Source organism: Ursus arctos, unplaced genomic scaffold, assembly GCF_023065955.2.
Source record: "Ursus arctos isolate Adak ecotype North America unplaced genomic scaffold, UrsArc2.0 scaffold_17, whole genome shotgun sequence".
Lineage (NCBI taxonomy): Eukaryota > Metazoa > Chordata > Mammalia > Carnivora > Ursidae > Ursus > Ursus arctos.
In genome coordinates, this window is record NW_026622841.1 from 16,665,320 (window position 1) to 16,685,697 (window position 20,378).

Genomic DNA, 20,378 nt, shown 5'->3' on the forward strand with positions numbered 1-20,378 from the left:
AAATATACACCACTTACTATGGAAAATTTATTAATCAAGAATACTATTGCTTTTCTTCCTTTTCTCATTTACTCAACCACAGATAGTTTTAGAACGATACCCACGTGAAAGATGTGTGGATTAGCACATGGTACCTTCCCTCAGAGTAACAAGGATGTGGAGAGATCACATTCTGTGAGACCCAGGCTGGAAGGCAGAGGCTGATTCTCAACTTGGGGATCAAAATGGTTTGGGGGTGTGCTGTCCACACGGAGATGAATGGGCAAGTTAGGACAGGCGGACAACTGGGAGGAAGGAGAGCTCAAGCTGAGAAAATTGGCATGAACAAAAGTACAGGATCCTTAGCGGGCATGCGGGGTCTGGGATCAGCAGAGAGCACGAGAGACAGTGAGCAGAGGAATCCACAGAGCTTGGAGGGACTCCTCTGAAAGTGAACCTGTCCACACAACTACACAGTTTAAACGACCACCACCACACGGGTCAAGGGGCAGACCTCCTCGGTCTGAGTCCTGGCTTTGTAACTGGCAGAGCCATGTGGCCAAGGGCAAGTCTCTTACCTCTCTGTGCCTCAGCGTCCTCATCTAAAAAGTGGGGCCATAACAGGATCTCATAGAGTTGTTGTGAGGAATAAACTAATCAACTGAGTTGGTACAGATGAAGTCCTTGCAAGGGTGCCTGGCACACTTCACGCACGCTGGCCATTTATCACCATCAGCTGATTCTCATTCTCCTGTCACTTGAGAGTACTGCCACCTCCAAGTTCTCCAATAAAAGGCAGGGCATTAAGAAATGAAAAGTCACCTCCATGGACATTGTTGCATGTGAACAAGATGGTGATCGTGCAGAAGTGACAGGACTGTTCTTGGCATTATTCAGGGTCCTACTTGATCCTATTTGTTGGAAAAACAGTCCAGTAGAGATTCCCGGGATGGCACTGGTAGAAAGCCATCTCAAACAGAGCGATGCTGATGGCATTTCTGGCCGAAATGGACAGTGCTGCCTCCTGTTCTGGGGCGCTGAACATTCCCAAGAAAATCTTTTGGATACACAGCATTTTCATCTTAAAAAGGGGAGCTGCTTTCAGCAGAAGTGCAATCACGTATAGTGAGATGAACAGCTTCGTGGGCAAATGGAAGCAGACAGACTTCCCGGGACCCTAGACTCCAAACCTGGGTCCAACACCAAAAGCACCCAAGCCTTAGACTAAGCCCCCCTTCCACCCCCACGCAGACCCCTGACTACATCACAGATCAATGCTGGAGACTCAGGGTCTGGCCCAGCACGGCCGCCAACCTCCTGATCACTGGCCAAGTCACCTCCCTGTGTGGGCCCGGGTGTCCTCACCTGTAAGATGCAGAGAGTGGACAAATGGTGTCTGAAGTCCCTCTAATCTCTAGGACACTGAATTCTATACATGTGACAGGGAACCATTACCCTGCTACCAGCCATAAACAGGAAAGCGGTGCTCATCGTCTGAGTTACCTTCAAGTACAGCTAAGATGCCCAAAACAATCCCACCAACCTGAAAATGCTTCCCTCTAGAGAAACTGAAATTCGAAAGCTATCCTGACTGCCCTAAGTAGCACTTCATAAAACAGGAGAAACTAATGTTCTTAAAATAGCTCTCTCCAGCCCAGTGTGTTTCCCTTGGAGACAGAGATTTTGTAGCTGAATGGGGTGGGCTGGCTGGGGGCTCAAAGGGCAGTAGAGACACAACGGAAGGAGACGTCCAGAAAACTGCAGAGGCACAAGTGGCAAATACCTGCCAGAAAATGTCCCTCTGCGGTTAACACAAGTCTGAGTTGTTTTGCCTCTAAATAATCAGTAAAGGCAAGTCATAAACCTGGAACATAAAAGTCATGAGCTTTTCAAACACCACCGCACCGCATTTCACAAACAGATGTAAAAACGGTAGTTGATGAGAAATCAGCAATCGCAGCCGAGTTACAGCTGAGTTTCCGGCCGGCGCCCCACTGCAAGGGAACCACCCAGCAAAGAAGAGCAGCTCAGTCTCGGCTGCGATACAGATGTCAGGCTGGTAGGGGAACAACTACCTTCCTAAATGACCGAGTCTTGCCTGCTCCACACACCTCCAGCGAGCGCTGCTGCCCAAGTCTCCCAGGTGACACGCATGTCATCTCGGTCTTCCGTGCCTCCACTCAGTGAGCCACAGAGCAGCGGAGAAGCCGGCTTACAGAGCGGGGTGGACACCTGGGGTCATCTATGCACACGCCCTCCTTTTACAGGTGACAACACAGAGGCCCAGGAAGGATTACGAGCTTATTAAGGTCATCCAGGCGACTCGCCCATCTCCCAGGTCCGAGTCAACAATTCTGGAGAGATCTTTTAAAGCCTGACCTTTGGAGACTTCCATGAATATGAAACTGATGTTTTCTTAATTTTCAGATCTGCATAAAAGGTCGTACCACCAACCTTATTTACTCTCCCCTGTCCCCCCTCTTCTCCTTTGCCTTGCTCCTGCCCTCAAAGATAAATAAAACGGACAAGAAGTAGGAAAGATGAGTGGCTCACCTGGCATGGGAGCAAAGGAAACAGAGGACCCTCCCGTTCTGAACTCTGTGCCCTGTTTCCTTTCCACGTTTTCTTCCAGGGATAAAACTGGGAGAACAGACTCTGAGGGCCGAGGAAGGACGAAAGTGAATCACAAGTCTAAAATGACTTGCTCTCCTCTGGAAGCATGTGAGGAGTATAAAGCATGGAGGGGTCCATCATCACAGCGGGAAAAAGACTATTATTTCCTTTCACATGACCAATCCTTACTCTTTCCTGTTTAGGGGACAATGACGAAGCTGACACTGGCCTCCTCTGGCCACTGTGGTGGATAGCTGAGGTGGTGACTCTGACCCATGGGGTACACCTGCTGCCCCACCTCTGTCCCGAGCACCTCCTTCCCTGGTCACCCCAGCAGAACGCCAGCTCAGCCCCTCACAACGGCCCACAGGGCCCAGCAGGGCCCATGAGTACTCCAGGGACCCACCGTTGGGCAGGGGGCTGAGGAGGACCCTTGTACACCAGGTCCAAGACGCCAAGGCACTTGTGACTTTGCACCGTGCACCAGTGCAAGGGGCTTCTCCTCAGCTATGCACTGAGAGGTAGGGTGGCTCTGACCCTCCAGTCCTTCCCGGCATCAACTTACAGCGGCCAAGGAAGGACAGCTTAGGCAAGCCACTGCTATGATCCTAAAAGCAAGGTTTTACATGGCAAACACCAATATCCCCTGGCAATGGAACCAATATGCCTCCAGAATTTCAGCAAGGAAAGAAGGATCTTCAGCAAACATCAATTACTAGGTCTAAAATATTTAGTTTTCAAACATACACAAAATACAAAGTAGGATTTAAATTATCAAAAATAATTTCTTAACAATCACGAGAAATTACACTGCGTTTAGTTCTGCTGTCTTGGATCTTCTCCATGAAGCTCCTGACTTAGAAAAGGGATTCATTCGAATTAAGGCAACTCCTTAGACCAGAATCAAGACACAGATGACTTCCTCTATAAGGAAGAGAAGTTTGTGGTATCTTGTGGCAGTAAGATAAAGACTCATTCTTGGTTTAAAATGCCTTAAAATGGGGCGCCTGGGTGGCTCAGCCATGAAGTGTCTGCCTTCGGCTCAAGTCATGAGACCAGAGTCCCAGGATCGAGCCCCGCATCCGGCTCCCTGCTCGGCAGGAAGCCTGCTTCTCCCTCTCACACTCCCCCTTGCTTGTGTTCCCTCTCTTGCTGTCTCCGTCAAATAAATAAAATCTTAAAAAATAAATAAATAAAATGCCTTAAAATAAGTAAGTGGAGATTGATCGATCTATCTATAGATACATCTCTATCTCACAACATGGAGGCAAATGCAATTAGGTATTTTGCTAATACAGATTTCAAAAAATAATAAAAAATACTTCTTTTTAATTTCTATTATTTCAAACATCTGGGCTTTTTATTACTACCTAAATTAAATGTTCTTGGTATAATAGACGTGTAGAACCAAAAAGAAACAGCCTCAGGTATGGGGGGGGGGGGGGAATACCTGAAAAATCACTAAGTAAAACTGGTGGGGGGTTGGGAATCCCTCTAATAGCTAGAATTATTATCTGAAGAAAAGGGAATCCAGAATCATATATATATATCTTTTTAACCTAAGCCAGGGAACTCGGTCTCACCCTCACATGTGCCATCCAGTATGGTGCCATTTGCCACATGCGGCTTTTTAAAACTTTTAATTTTAATTAATAACATGAAATAAAATGATAAATTCAGCTCCTTGGTCACACCGGCCCCATTTCAAATGCTCAGCCACCCCATGTGGCTGCTGTAATGAGTGACGGGGGAGGAAGCTTGCCTGCCTGGATTCCTCCTCCGAGACTAGAAGCAAGTCCACCAGCAAACAGCTGTTGAAGGAATACAGGCTCTATCAGCTCACGGGGCTGCATAAAAATTAATTAATAACCAAACCCCCAGTCAGACACCGTCAACCTTGGAAAGGCTCGCCTGGTCGGCAATGGCAAATTTACACCACATTACTGCTCTCCCTATCTTTTCTCATCGCTAAGGAGACCATTTTCCTCATTTCTTTGATCTGAAATTTGATGAAGTTGACGAATACTGATCTGTAGCCATACGTAATCGGCCTCGACAATGGTCATGTAGCTACTGAGGAAAGAGCCATCACCACTGACTCCGCAGAACACATTCAAATGCTGACGCCCATTTCTCACACCCACATTTGTGTTCTTCAAACTCTAAGCACACGGTGTGATTTTCCCATGAGCGCCCCTCACGTACGATCAACCGTACACATGACAGCACCTCCAATGGAGCCCAAAAGCTGCATCCGTTCAGAATATGCTAGCTGGGTCTTACCGCCACTTGGAAGGTGAAGAATGCACCTCCCTTCCTCTCCTCCTGCTTCCTCTGTGGTCCATTTCCCGCACGGCACTTGGCTCCACAAAGCTAGTCCACTGGAAGTATGGAGACGACTGCACTCCAGTGTAAGCTCAGAGGCAAAACAGCGCGGCACCATCATGCACCCGGCTCAGGTCACAGAGCAGTTCTCAGTTCCCTCCAGGCATTCACTGGCTACTTTCTTGCACTGGCTGGTTTCTATTCCAGCCTCCAGCCCTGGCACCACTTCCTCCTCTGAAAGCTCACTCCTGCCTCCACCCAAACCGGAAGCCAAACTATTCCCTCTACTGACTCGGTCTCTGAAGAGGAACACTGTTCTGTTCTCTGGGAGTCCCACCCAACCTTTCAGAACCAATTTGCACTCAATCACTCAAACCAGGGACTGTCCGGCAGGCCGCTTACCAGCTTCCACTTACACCTCTGAGAGACTATTAGAACATATTTTGCCTTGACCGAGAGTCAAGGTTTTTATGTTAGGGAAAAGGGTGGTTAAGGATACCCGTGAAAGAACTGGCCAACCCACACTGCCTCAAAATGTGAGATTACAGCTTCAACCTGGAGAGCAGAAACAGAAGACCAACGTGTGTAGAAATACGTGGAGAGTCTTTCCTCGCCACCACTGAGACTTCCAAATCCTCTCAACGTGACTGTAAACGGATAACCGGGTTTCTGATGGCTTATGGAGTCAGCCTCATGTGCACACAGCAACTGTCTGCAAGTACCTTGGAGCTTCGGGTTTTTATATAGAAACAAAAATATCTTAATGGTATCAGTTTTGCTTCCATTTTTTGGGAAGGGAATGTGCTTGGAACCTTTCTTCCTTAATAGCTCCCCTGAGTAAATAAGATTAAATCGCTCGCTATCCCATGCCTTCACAACACAGTTTCGGAGCTTCCTGGGTAAGACACGGTCTTTCTTGGTATTTAACGCACAGTAAGAGCCACGAGCTCAACACAGCGGTACCCCGACCCCCAGTGGTTTCAGTCACTATAGTTTATAGACTATTTATGCTATTGGCTCAGACAAAGCATGAAAAAAAGTTAACAAAATGCCCTTGAAAGGCAGGAACACTGGACTTATCCTCTCTCAGGTGCTCCTTGAGTCACTTTGTGCTAAGCTGAAATACAAGCCAGTCCGCCTTTCTGCAAGGCCTCCAGGTCCCGTCTCTCCTTCTACCTACTGCCTCCGGAGTGTGCAGAAGACACCTTGAGCCTCAGCTGCTGGTCAAAAGCCCCAGCGCCTCTGCCACCCATCTGAGCAGAGAGGAGCAGCAGCAACACCGCACATGCTGACTCAGCGTAACTGCTAAAGCGGGAGTGGGTGTTTCCGGCTGACAAGTTCACTCAGAACAGACAGCATCTTCTGTCTCCATGCCGCCTGAGAAAAGCCATACACCCAAATCTGGGAAGCATTAGCTTATGTGGATGTAGCCCAAGAGAAACACACGTGCAATTTGAGACAAAGGGAACAAATGTCTGATCGGACCCAAAGGATGAATTTGAAAGTAAAGACACTAAAGGGACAAGAAGGAGGGTGTGACAGGCAAAGGGAGCTGTTTTATAGGATGTGACAAAGGAAGACCAGCCGAGAAAGAGGCTGGTGATGCAGACGGGCATAATGGATGATTTAGACACACCTGATTTTTACAATTAGGCTCTCTCCCATCCCCCACGAAAGGGCCACTTTCTAGAAAGGGACAGGGCCCGAGCACATGCTCATTTCAGCCTGCTCCACTGCCTCGAGAACTATTGCTCTGAAATACACCCAACCAGAAACCATTAGAAAGCACTGCTCACAGCACACCCCATAAAACAGGTAACGGTCCTTACCGGGAGATGACTGAGGGGTATGTCCACCTGTCCCAGGAAGTCGTCCCGCGTCTGTTGAGAAGAGAGCAAAGAGTTAATTAACGTCCCCATCTCTCCACTGAGCGTCAGCATTCTTAAAAATGTTTAATATGTTTCTTTAATACAATGTTTCTGTGAAAAGTCACAGATAAAGGACACAGCATAAAGTCAGGGTACGCTAACAGTGTGGTATGGTGACAGACGGCGGCTATACTTGTGAGCACAGCCTGGTGTACAGACTTGTGCAATCACTATGTCACACACCTGAAACTAAAGTAACGCTGTATGTCAACTATACTTCAATTAAAAAGAAAAAAAATGTTTCTTTACAAATAGAGACGATGGACAGAGCCTGACACTGGAGCGCAGTGCGGACGGGTAGAGGCAGAGGTCCTGGTGCGTGGCAGACAGCCATTGCCTGGAGACCCGTGAGCCCAAGGCCATCTACACCAGACCTAGAGCTGCCCAAACCCCCGCAGGGCATCTGCTACCCACCTGAACGCAAACAAATCAACTCTTGGAATGGGGAGCATGCAATCAGTAAGGGAGGGGACACTCCGGACCACAGACGGTTTGGGGTCACAGGTGGCCCAGTTTACAGAGAAGACAGTAATGAAATGTTGGGAACACTCTAATATTTATCAAGTGATGCAAAGAGCTTCCTGAGAGCTGAGAGTCCAGGGAAAAGTGTAATAATCTAGTGATTAATACATCTTAGAAATTACTTCTCACACACACAAAAAATGGCCTCAAGCTTTCAATCTTCTAAGTACACTACTCTGGAATCCAAGTTCAGGGACTAGTTTGCTGGTTAATTTCTGGACACACCATACTTCTTCCTGTCTCTATCCTACCACATAGCATAATCTTTCTGACTTGAGATTGAAAGGGGGCTTGTGAGCCCCTCCAAATGAGAGTCTGGGAGTCACCTGGGAAATCATAACTCAGGTTCTGGGGTCAGCGGCCTGGACCACAGGGCATCCGACAGGTCTTGCTGACTCTATGTCCTGCTGTAGGGGTGCCTGTGTCATAGCTTCATGACATTAGGTGACCCCGGGGTGTAAGTCTGTTACCCTTATATAAAAACACGTAGTTGCTCCTACCATATTCAAAATGCCTAAAAGCTTGGAAGTTCTTTAGGGGTAATCCATCCTGTCCCATAGCTAGCCTGAGGAAAAGCCCAAAAGAGAATCCAGACCTCCTAACCCCAAATCCTGGGCTCTTTTCACTCTTCCCTGGTTTACCGAGGAGTTCTCTAAATTTACAGAAACTACTTGAAAAACCTCTCTTCTTGCATTTAAAAAGCAGCATCTGGTAAATACGAATGAGATTTATTGAAATGATTTGCTAAAAGCTAAGGATTGCGTTATAGGTAGTTAAAAAAAATTTGATTAAGTAGAAAGCTACCAACCTCCTCTAAACGATGCAGAAAAGACCGTGAAAAATCAGGTACCACTGGACAGGTGTACTTGAAGCGTACGACTACCCCCAATCCTGCTGACGGGATTCTCCTTTTCTTTTCTTGGCTACACCCGCTACAGCCCACCACGGAGACACCTCCTCCAGCACAAAGCTACAGGTAGGTGCCGATTACTGCCATAGACCTGAACAAAAGCGGCCGTCAGCAGAAGGTCCAGAAAAGGCAGACATCTTTGCCAGCCAAAGAGATGGGGGGCATTCCCGCTCTCCACTAGACTGAGTATTATTTTTTATAATAATTTTTTATTATGTTAGTCACCATACAGTACATCCCAAGTTTTTGATGTAAAGTTCCATGATTCATTATTTGCGTATAACACCCAGTGCACTATGCAATACGTGCCCTCCTTACTACCCATCACCAGCCTATCCCAATCCCCCACCCCCCTCCCCTCTAAAGCCCTCAGTTTGTTTCCCAGAGTCCATAGTCTCTCATGGTTCATTATAAAGTTAGTGGGAATGGTAGTTAACTCTACTATCAAAAACCGGAAGTGTGTTGACTACTGACCGTTAAGTTGGACGTCTACCTAATGTGAGTAGTGCTACTGCCACTTGCCCCAGCCCCTCCTGCCACCAGTGAAGGAAGAGGATGCACGTGCAAACATCAGAAGAAGATGGGCTTACCCAAAGGAGTTCCATACCCTCCCATCTCTGAAATGCTGCTCCTCAATTATTAACCTAAGTGCACCTTAATAAAAACTCACAAAACACCTGCATGCCCAAGTTGTTCTGCTGGGGAGAGGTTGTTAGAGTTCTAAACCGGTCAAGGGCCTGCAGCTTGGCCCAGGCACCTGCCACTAAGGGCCACAGGAGTGAAGCTGGTGCCATGCTCAGGCCGCATCTAATGCTCACAGCAACTGCAGGAGGTGGGGACTATTATGATGCCCATTTCACAGATGGGGAACCTGGAGACCAGAGAAGTGTGTGACCTCTTCAAAGTTCCTATTTGGGCAGGCTGGTTCTAGAGACCGGGCTCTAAACGCGTACTCCGTCCTCCATCTCAGGAGATGGCAGAAAGCACGGCTGCGCACCAGCTCTGGGCTTCTCCCTGGAACATGGCTCAATACAGTGCGGATGGGAAGAGATTCTGAGGACAGCAGTGTGACGAGACTTGGTGGGGTCCTCTGAAAATGCCCGTGTGGGGCATTCTCTATGACGGTATCTCCTGTTCGGACTCTGCTACTGTCCTCAACTAGAGCAGGTCACCGAATCCCTGGGGCACTGGCTGTCAAGCTGGCAGCTTCCCTCGGACATGAATAGGTTTTCTCACTCAACTGAACACACCATTTCTCAAAACAGCCAAGATGAAGCAACCTCACCCATGAAGCAAACCGAAGGCTCTCGCTGGCTTGCATCAAGGCTGACGGTAGTTAAGACCAGGTTTGAAATAAAATAAGCACCAAATACGGAATGGCACATGGTCCAGAAAAAACTGGCTTACACGGATGTTTCACCAAATGGAACATGCTGGTGAGACCTAGGTTTTCAAATCATCCCACTGTTGCCAGAACTACAGAAAGTTTAGGAAATGTAATGAAACACTTAGGTTAATGACATCATACCAATCTTAAAACACATCTTCAGTTCCACAGGCGATAGCTAGCAGGGGGTCAGAGAGCCTTCTGGTGGTCTGCATGCCAAGACCAGAAGCAGGAGTGTCTCAAGGACACCGGGGTGTGCTGCTGCGGTAGGATTCCCACCCATGGGCCCTGCACAATGTCTGAAGCCACCACAACATCCTGACGTCGTTGCTGCCACAGGATGACATCTTACACCAGTGTTATGAAAATATATTCAGCAATTTTCATAATTTCTATTATGCAGTTATTTCCATCAAGCGTCATGTTACCTATGAGAGCCTATGAAAACCACGTTGGTTTCAGCTCATATGGTGAACACTGGTATTTCTTGTGCTTATTTTTAAGAGGTAAGTAACTGCTGTCAATCCCAACCTTAATTACCTGTTGTACTATTCCAGAGGCTGAAAATGTGCCGATTAGTAACACAGTTACAAACGTTCCCTCCTGACACCCACCAAGTTATTTTCCAACATAATGACAAGGCAAAAGGGAGCCCCTGAAATGTGTCAGATAAGGTGAAGCGAAAACCTATATTCCATTACTGGAAAATACCAGACGCTGTCTTAGAGCTTGCCCTCTAAATGATGATTAATGGTCTTGAAGACTGCCCCTCCCCTCTTTAAAAACAACTACTCCCATTTAAATAAGAATGAAAGGGACAAGTGTGTGCCATCACCATGGAGAGGTAGGCTGCCACCCCATGTGAATGCTACCGGAATCTGAAGCCTGGGGACGAGGACAACAGCTCTGATGAAACCCTAGGACAGCCCTCGGGCATCTCCCAAGCTCCGCTGTGTGCACGCTGGCCTGAGCTGCCAGCAGTCACGTGGACCCCAGGCTCTGCTGCCTTCGCAAAATAACTTGAGACTCAATTTGTCAAAGAACACATCCACTTAAGAAACAAGAGACTTTTGGTCTTTAGAACTGTCCTCGAAGGATGTGATGAGAGGAGGACCACAGAGGTCGTGGTGGAACTGGGCTAGGACTCTGTATATCACATCCAAGTGGAAGGGAGAGCAGAAGCTGTGTGGGGAGAGAAGCACCAGAAGCAAGGGGGGGGGGCACAGGTGTGGCTGGGCAGTGATTTTTTTTTTTTTTTAAGATTTATTTATTCACCAGAGAGAGAGAGAGAGAATATGGGAAGGAACAGAGGGAGAGAGAGAATCTCAAGCAGAACCCCTGCTGAGTGCAGAACCTGACGTGGGGCTCGATCTCATGACCCTGAGATCATGACCTGAGCTGAAACCAAAAGTCTGACCCTTCGCCGACTAAGCCGCCCGGTGCCCTAGGGCAGTGAGTTTTAAACAGGAGTTTAAACAGGAGTTGCAATCCCGCTGGCAGCTCAAGAGAAGATTTTTTAAGTGAAGTAGCTAGAGATAGAAAATATTAGTGCCTCACGTGAATGCAGTGATTCAAGGAAACTGTCTGTTACATACATGTGGGAATGTGTACGAAGTTATAATCTTAATTTCTTTTTTTGTGTCACGATCAAAAGTTTAAAAGCCTCTCAAACTACATTAAGTGGAAACCATCCACTACGACCAACTGCCTGGAGTTTTAGCCTAGAAATTATTAAACAGTGACTTCCAAGAAGATTATATTTAGAATTTCTCAAGACAAATGGAAGAGACGTACAGAGGAATCAGACCGTAAGCTACAGAGAAAGAATGCAGGAGTAAAAATGTATAGCACGACCAGACTTTCATCTATTACAAGCTAAGGTACACATCACCACCCTAACACTGAGCCAGAAAAAGCCCTCTGCTTTCCCACTGAGCCACTAAACGCGACGTCCTGTCTGCCGCTTCCTTCAAAGCACGTGGCCCCGCGCTCCGCACCGGGACTCAGTCGATGGGGGAAACGGCTTCTATTTTTAGAGTGACTTGGGAAGTATGTGCTCTGAATGATCTCAATAATGAATGGCTTGAGAACCTTTTACAGAAGCTTTTAGACAAAATGTTATAAATATCTGAACTCAACAGCCTCGTGTCTGAGAGTCACCTGAATGTCGATCTGCATTTAGTGGTAGGTGCTGTCTCATTCCTCACGAAAGCACGAAGCCGGCTTTGTCATCACTCACAAGGGGAAGGGCGGGCGACGGGCTCGTTTCTCCTTCCACTTGTCCCACACACCAGCGTCTGCCGCGTGGACAGAACGGCTGTGGCTCACGCCGAGAGAGAGAGTCCGGCCTCCATCTGCCCCACGCTCAGCAAAATCCAACGTGTCACCACCTGGCCCCTCTGGCTTTCAGGGTGAATGGCTTCAAAATACGTCACCGAAGTTACCTTCATCAAGGAGTCGAGCGGCATTCTGCTAACACCCAAAAGGTGCCACCATGAAATGCTCTCTGAACGTACGTGCTCTTGCCAAAACTCACTGGGTAGGCCCCAGAACACAGAACCAAACATAACTCCCATCCTTTTCCATAAAAACACACAGGACTTTCACTTTGCTCGCCCCTCCGCCGTTTAGTGTTGAGGGACAAGACCTCCCATTCACGAAAACAGAGCAAGGTGTGCCCTGGCGACGCTGGCTCTTACTTACAATAACAAACAAGACTTCCATGTCAACAGATGTCAGAGCAAACTCGCAGGACCTCTACAGGCTCCTGTAACCTCACACCGCGACGGCAGGCAGAATTTAATCATGCCGGAGGAATGTGTGATCGTGAAGATTATCCCTTTTAAAGGACACTTTGCTCAAAATTCAGAATGCAAAACAGAAGGGGAACACGGAGCAAAGCAGCACGCCGCTGGCGAAGACTACGGCAGGAGCTGTCTGGCTTTCATCCCGGGGCAGGACCCGCCCAGTCCCAACAGCTGTGAGAGGGCACTTGTGCGCGGGGCTCAAAGGGACTCCCAGCTGCTGCAGGTAGCCGGTCATCACATGAGGGATGAGAGGTGCACAGTGTCCCCTCCTTCCTCAGTGGGTGGAGACGGCTCAAGAACATTCAGTCCTCGCCCTGCTCCCAACGAAAGCAGACTCCAGGGCCCGTGTCAAAGGAGGGCCGCAGAGATCACCGCTTACTCCAGTGGGAGCACTGCATCTGAATTTCGCATCCCATCAGCTCTGGGGGTGGGAACTCTGGGAAAGAACTCTGGGGACCAGACACACAGAACGGGACATCCTGAAGGTTCCAGAGACAAGGTGCCCTTGCTCCTTCCGGAGAGAAACTAACCAGCCCTGCGCAACAGAAACAGAACGTGAGCCGCATCTAGAACTTGAAAAATTCTAATGGTCACAGTTCGGGTAAAGAACAGGTGTAATTCTAAGAATGTATTGTAGGTGTCCCAATACATCCAAAATATCATTTCAACGTGTAACCGACACAAAGATTACTACTGAAGTATTTCACATTCTTTTCACTGTCTCTGAAATCGGCCCGTGTCTGCGGCTTGTGGCACACCTCGACGGGGACCATTCGCATCTCCAGGCGGCCAGGCCGGCACCACACGGCCCAGCTGCCACCGCGGGAACACCACAGGGGGAGGGACTCAGTCTGCCAAGGGTCAAGAGCAGGCACAGCTTCACAAAGGGCATCCTCTCAAGCAGGGCGCCGAAGTGGGCGTTGGCCAGGGGCACAGCCGGGGCGGCAAGGGTAGCGTGTGCAGGCAGAGGCGCTGGCCTGAGGCTGCACAAGAGCGCGCGGCAGGGGAAGGAAGAGGAGGTACGGGGCACGACTGGCGGGGGCTGCATTTTAGAAAGGTCCCCTGACCGCCGGAAGGAGAAGTGACTGGAGGGGGGAGACGCGAGAGGAGAAAGAGAGCAGAGGAGGGCAAGCCGCTGTCCGGATGAGGCAGCACGAGGGGCTGGACCAGGCAGGTGAGTGGAGGGCGCTGCCCCGGACCCTCCCGGTCACTGTGCAGTGAGGGAACAGGCAGGATCACGGACGCCGAGTCGTCACCGCAGTGCCCATCAGAACATTCGGAAGCCGGTGTTACTGCCGTGAATGAAGCAGCAGCACGGACGGCGACGGCACTGACCTCACAACGACACAAAGCCAACGCACGAGATGGTGGAGGAGAAGGCCAAGGAAGGGGGGAAGGTGTGGCCAGGCTGCTGTCCCATCTCGGGCCGTGGGCTGCCTGCAGGCTGCAGTGTTTGCAAAGAGAAGTCTTCCCCTTCAGTCCAGAGAAGCTTGGTGACACAGACCTAGAGAATAAACTGTCCCCTACAATCGTCTTTGTCTTCGGGGGAAGGAAGAGGCCAAGGGCCGTCACCCACCACAGGGTCTGGGGCACAGCCTGGCGTCACAATGACGCATTGTCACACCTGCTGCAGAGCTCCCCGGCCGCACCAGTAACACGGACGGTTTCCGAAAATGTTGTGTTTCTGATTTGATCCTACAACTATTTTAATTCCTCAAGATTTCAGAACAATTTTCTTAAGAGAAGGATCTCATTTCTTCTCTGGAGAAGTTTTAAAATCAAATTTTTTTGCAAGTCATTTAAATAATAGATTATATGCATAAATGAAAAAAAAAATAAAGTGAGGGTACTTTTGGATTCTTTCCGAACTTGGCTACCAAAGAGCAGACCTACGTAACCTGAAGAAATTCACCACGTACGCCTTTTGTAGCCAGAGCAGGTCAAGGAATGATGGGGATATTGGGGAAAGGGGAACTTCAGTGACCGGAGCGCAATGTTTGATTTCGTTAGCGTGTGTCCTACTACAAGCTCTTCCTCACACATCTCGGGGCATCTGAAACTAGCAGTCCATCTCCCTGCCTGGCTAGCCAATGGTCTGGCCGTGTGGAGAACCACACTCAAGCCACGAGAGACTACAGGTAACTCAATGTGGTCTCGTTCTTGGAATTTCAATGAGTGACGAGTCTGAACTTGAGGTTCTATAGGTTTACACACAGCCACCGACTGACTTTTCATAAAGGCTGCATGAAAACGGCCCTGGCACGAGCTCCGGCATCCCAGGTAGATCCTGGTTAGTCTCTTTTCAGCGCTGCCCATGCTCTGGCCGCAATCACATCTCCGGCCAGTAGACTCCGTCAAAGTTTGCTGGGGGAAGAGCTCCAGCCACAGTTTGGGAAAGGACTTCAAGACTGCAAGGAATAATAAGCTAATGTGTAGCTCACCTATTATGTGCCCAGAAACTGTGGTTTGCAGGTTAAGAAACTTGCCCAAGGTCACTGAGCTGGTAAGTAGTGGCCAGAATGTGAACCCGGGCAGTCTGGCTCCAGAGGCCGTGCTCTTACCAGAACAATATAGAGCCTGTAACTTCACACCGGGTCTTACGGAAAACCCTGAACAGGCTCCCCTCCTTCCGATCAGGAACTAGGGTTTGCTATGCTGTGTGTCCTCAACTGCACATCTCCTCAGGGTTACACCTGCCAGATTCAGTGCTTGCAACCTGCAAATTTCTAAGGAACATAATCTGGGCTTTATTTGTGCTTATTCTTGTGCATGTTCTTCTTTCATCTATATGCTAATAAAAAATGAAGTGAATAAAGTGTTAAGTTTGAAAGAGAAATGACATGGAGCTGAATGATTTTTCTTCTTACTAACCACTCTCCCACCCCAACCCCCCATATCTTTCAAAGTGGAACTCTTTAAACTGGAGTGTGCACTCCTCTGGGGAGATACAAAGACTTTCCGGGACCTTGGGCGTGGGATGTTTTAAAGAAGTAACTTTCTATATCCTGCCTTTCCTTCCCTACCTGCTCTCACCCAAATCACAACCCTCCCCCCTCCTGCTTTCCAAAGAAAGGTGTACTTCTCAGCCATCCTGAAGCTCACCAGCGTGCATATGGTTGGGTATAAAAGCACAGGACGAAGGGAAGGTTTGAAAAATGCACAGCCCCAGAGGGAGCAAAGAGAGTGGAGAGAACATGAGAGAGATGTATTATTTGACCATTGCCTGGGTGACAGGCTCAGGGAATGGAAAGTCTTGCTTATCTATCATTTATCCACCCAATTTCTTAGCTGATTTTTAAAAAATGAAGTCAGATTTTTAGTGACAGGAAATAAGCTTCATATAGCTGTCTGTTTTAAACAATAAAGAATGATTTTGTTAATTTTATGGCAGATATTTTCCATAAGATGAGCCATGTGTGCAATTACAAAATGAAAAACTCCAAATTTTCCAAATACTCAACACACTAGAAATTACATCTTTTGCAACTACTGGACTAATAACTTACGGAGCTGATAAATTACAGGTGTCAAAAAATGTATGGGAAAACAATTTTTTTCAAAACTGTGAGAGACACAGTTCTTCCAAATTCTTCAAAAGGTTCACTGAGCAAAAATGTTTGGAGACGACAGTTTAAAGCATACAATCTATCATAACGCCAAGCCATTAACTAGGTTGTTATTAAAAAGTTTCCCTCAAAGCTCATTAAGTATTTAAAGCTTCCTCCTCTGGGGCACAGGATTTGTAGCTAGCAATGAAAGTGAAAACAAAAATGAAAATTGAAAACAAAAATCACCTCCCTTCTATAAACAATGTTGGTGAGAAACATAGTCTGGAGAGGAAAACTTCCAAGCTTTGTGAAAAATTACCCAGATGATTATGTAACACGTAGCCTAAGAGTAAACCATTTAAAATAAGAAATCTGAAGGATGGGGAGAAATTTATGTCAATTTAAGATTCTGGGAGGTGGAAACTTAAGACCAGATTATGTCCCCTCTTTCACTCCCTACAAGCTACTGAGGCCACAATGGGGCACAGAGCCCAGCTTTCCCCCCTTCCCGCCCCATCTTGCCAGTCTCCTAGAGACAGAATAATGTCAAAAGGTACCTGAGTCATGTCTTTCTGAGCAGGACGGGCAGGACTGAGGTGTGGAGTTAACGAGGGGCTCTCCAGGCCTGGCTGGACATTAGAATCTCCTGAGAAGTCCAAAAAACCCAGGTACCCAGGCTTTTCCTAGATAATGAAATTTCTGGTAGAGGGGCCCAGACATAGATGTGCTTCGAAAGTTCTCCGGCTGAGGGGAGCCTGGGTGGTGCAGTTGGTTAAGCATCTGACTCTTGATTTCAGCTGAGGTCATGATCTTAGGGTTAGGAGATCGAGCCCCATGTTGGGAGGGGGAGAGCTGCTTAAGACTCTCCCTCTGCCCCACCCACCCCCTAAATAAAGCTCTCCAGCTTATTCCTATCTGTTGACAGCTACTGAGTAAACCTCTCGGTTTTCCTCATTCCCAAGAGAAACTAATTACCTGTGAATTTCTACCTGTGAAACTGGTAGAATTTCACTGATCAGCAACCTGACGTTAAGCTGCCATCTCTAAAAGTATATAATAGTATCCCTGGCCTCTCCTTCCCATCTTCCCTCATTTGTGCCTCTACTGTCCTAGCTGGACCCATTTACACGTGTTGGTGAAAGAAATGCCTGGGCCCAGAATGTGGCTGTGATGCGGGAGGGGGATGCATTCTGGCTGCCCCTGTTTAGCCCTCTGGTCTAATAGCAGGAGGATATGAACAGGAGTAAGACTCACAGGTGCACAAAGCAGAGCGATTTCACTGGTTGTGCCAAGGACTATCTGCCTGCCACTCTAATTCGGGGGCTAAAAAGACAAATCCTGTTTCAAAACAGAATCAGAGAATGGGATTCTCAGAAAGGACCTCCAAAGTGCAAACATCGGAGACTAGTATCTCTACCCATCCCTTTCAAGCGGTTGCTCAGCCTGCCTGGTTCTGACCAACCCTGATGGAGCGGAGCACTCAAAACCAAGGCCCAGGAGAAAGAGCACAGGCTTTGGACACATACATGTCTACTCTAAAATGCCAGGCCTCTCTAGAAGTAGCTGGGTAACCAAAGGCAAGTTTCTTAATCTCCACCAAAGGCCAATCTTCTCATCTGTAAAATGGGGATGAAAACAACTTCATCTTGCATAGTCACTGGATATTAACTGGGACAATTAGATTTAATAAATGTTATTCTTAACCCAAGGTTTCTCAATCTCAGCACCATTGGCACTTGGGGCTAGGTAATTCTTTGCTGGGGGGGCTATTTTATGTTTTGTAGAGTTTTTAGAAACACCCTCTGGTTTTTACCCATAACGTGTAGTAGCGATCCCTGTTCCCCAGCTGCGGTAACCAAATGACGTCTGCAAACACTGTCAAATGTGTGTGTGTGAGGGGGTATGGATGGGCTCAGATGAGAACCACTGTCCAATTCTACTTCCCTCCCCTATGCTCTGTAAGGTGCTCGTGCCACCTTTAGGCAATTCTGTAAAGAATGTTCTGCTGATGTGCGGTTGATTTTTCAACTCCCACTCCCTTGAAGTGCCAGGGAGCTTCTGTAACTAGCACTTTCTATGACGAGAAAGTGGCAAAGCCAGAGTCTCTGTGACTCCAACACTTACATCTGTTTTACAGTATTGTGTTATTTCTCAGGGGCTAATCACTCTACATGGGGAATGGACAGCTCAGTCACGTATCTGAAGAAAGTTATCATGTTCTTATCCTTCAGCAGGTTTCCCTTCCACCGTCCAGGATTTTTTTTTTTTTTAAAGAGAGGTCTGCAAGCCAAGCGACATGCACCAGACTATTTCCTAATTAATGGGAAGAGCAGAGTGTGTGACAGTTCACTGTGTGGCTGCCAGGAAAATCCTGAGAAGCTGAGACTGAAGGCTGAGCTCCCCGCCTGCCCCGAGTTGTGTTTAAAAACAACAGCAAATGCTGTGCAGTTATCAGTCAGGAAGGAAGTGAAGCTCTGGGCCAAAAACATTCCCAGGACAAGGAGCCAGGCTGTATAGGGCCGTAACCGGAGTATCCAGGGGGCTGCTGTTGAAGCCAGAAGCCCTAGGAACTCAGGAGTGAGAGTGTGTGAATGTACTTCAGATAAAAATCACAGAGGAGAGGAGCACCAGGGTGGCTCAGCCAATTAAGCGTCTGCCTTCGGCTCAGGTCATGATCTTGGGGTCCTGGGATCGAGCCCCGCATCCAGCCCCCTGCTCAGCAGAGTCCACTTTCCCCTCTCCTTCTGCTCTTCCCCCCGCAACTCATGCTCTCTCACTCAAATAAATTTAAAAAATCTTACCAAAAAAAAAATCACAGGAGAAAAATCCCCCAGTACCCCCTTCAATATCACACCAGGTCTTGAACAACCTAACCACTGAAGACAGAACGAGCAGACTACGCACCAAAGCTGAAGTCTTTACTGATGCCTCAACACACAAGGTAAGCCTAGGAAAGGGAAGCTGTGGCTTTTTCTAAGTACAGGGCACTAGCATTCGTTCAAGTGCCCACACGCGGCGCAAAAGGCAGAGGCCTATCCCCGTCACCTGCGAAACCCACCAGAACTAGGATGTGCCCAGCAAGGCCCCAGGAGCAGGGCTGTCCAATGCTGACATAGCACCAACTTCAATTCCGAGCCCGCATGCCTCTCTGGCCCTGCCTGGGTCCTGACTTTGACACCCACACGTGCTGCACTGTCTGCCCTGCAGCCACAGCTCGAAGAAAAGGGAAGTACGGTCTCTGAGAAGTACGTCTTCCACATCACAGGTGTGGTTCTGACACAGCCGGGGAAAGAACCCTCGGCGGCCTGGGGGACAGACTGCTGGGTGCTGTCCTGGCTCAGGAACTAACTGGCTGGACGACTTCGGGCTCCAAGCCCTCCAACCAGGTCCCTCATCTGGACCGTGCGGCCGTGAGCACCTGTGCGTCCTATCTCACAAGCGGTTACACAGCTCAAAGGTCGGTGTATGTGGAAATCTTGGGCGAGTTTCGACTGAATGTTATGAAGCTTCTATTATTAGGGAATATTTTAAATGGAGAGTTGAGAAATGGGAGAAGTGGGGTCCCTGCCAATCCCAGCCAACTGGAAAGCAAACAGCTATTTTCAGAAACTCGGAGGTTCCATCAGTCTGCTGTCCAGTCAAAACCCTTTTCTTGTGTTGCCAAGAGGTTAGCGCATATGGTTGGAGAAACCCTGTTCTATCCTGTGAGGGCAAAACAGATGAAAGAGCTTTAAAAACAGAATCGACGATTATAAAATTGTCCCTTAAAAAAAAATAAATACATGAATCATGTTTGGGACCAAGACAGAAGACCAAAGAAGACTATAACGCTTGGTCCAAGCTTAGAAATGTCCCCACCTTTTTTGGTTTGTTTTTAAAAAGTTGATCTGTGGGGCGCCTGGGTAGCTCTGTTGGTTAAGCGTCTGATTCTTGGTTTTGGCTCAAGTCATGATCTCGCCGTCCTGAGATCGAGCCCCATGTCAGGCTCCGCCGCCCAGCCCAGAATCTCTCAGATTCTCTGTCTCCCTTCACCCCTGCCCCACTTGCCCATGCTTGCTCGCTCTCTCTCTAAAGTAAATGCATAAATAAAAAATCTTTTTAAAAAGTTGATCTGTTGTGAGGCTATTCAACTTATAAAGAAGTTACACCTCAGAGTCCATTTACATATACACTGGGTGTGGGGAATGTGAACCCTAGAATCCTGGAAAAAAAACCTGTCACACAAGCAGTGATCCTAGGGCCGGACTGCAAAAGGCAACAGGCTGTCCAGTAACTTGGCACGAAGCAGCACTAACCCAGGGACGCCAGTCTCACTCGCCCACCACGCCGAACTCCCTAGCTAATACTCTCCCCTAGCTG

General features: G+C 48.2%; 1 protein-coding gene across 11 annotated transcripts in view; it reads right to left on the reverse strand.

Annotated features, from left to right (window-relative positions):
• NEDD4L (NEDD4 like E3 ubiquitin protein ligase) overlaps positions 1-20,378 on the reverse strand; it is a 332,508-nt gene that overhangs the window by 73,333 nt on the left and 238,797 nt on the right. For all 11 annotated transcript variants that reach the window (XM_057313368.1, XM_057313371.1, XM_057313369.1 and 8 more), the window contains one exon: positions 6,747-6,797. In XM_057313368.1, the coding sequence (XP_057169351.1) occupies positions 6,747-6,797 (51 nt within the window). The remainder of the gene's footprint in view (positions 1-6,746; positions 6,798-20,378) is intronic.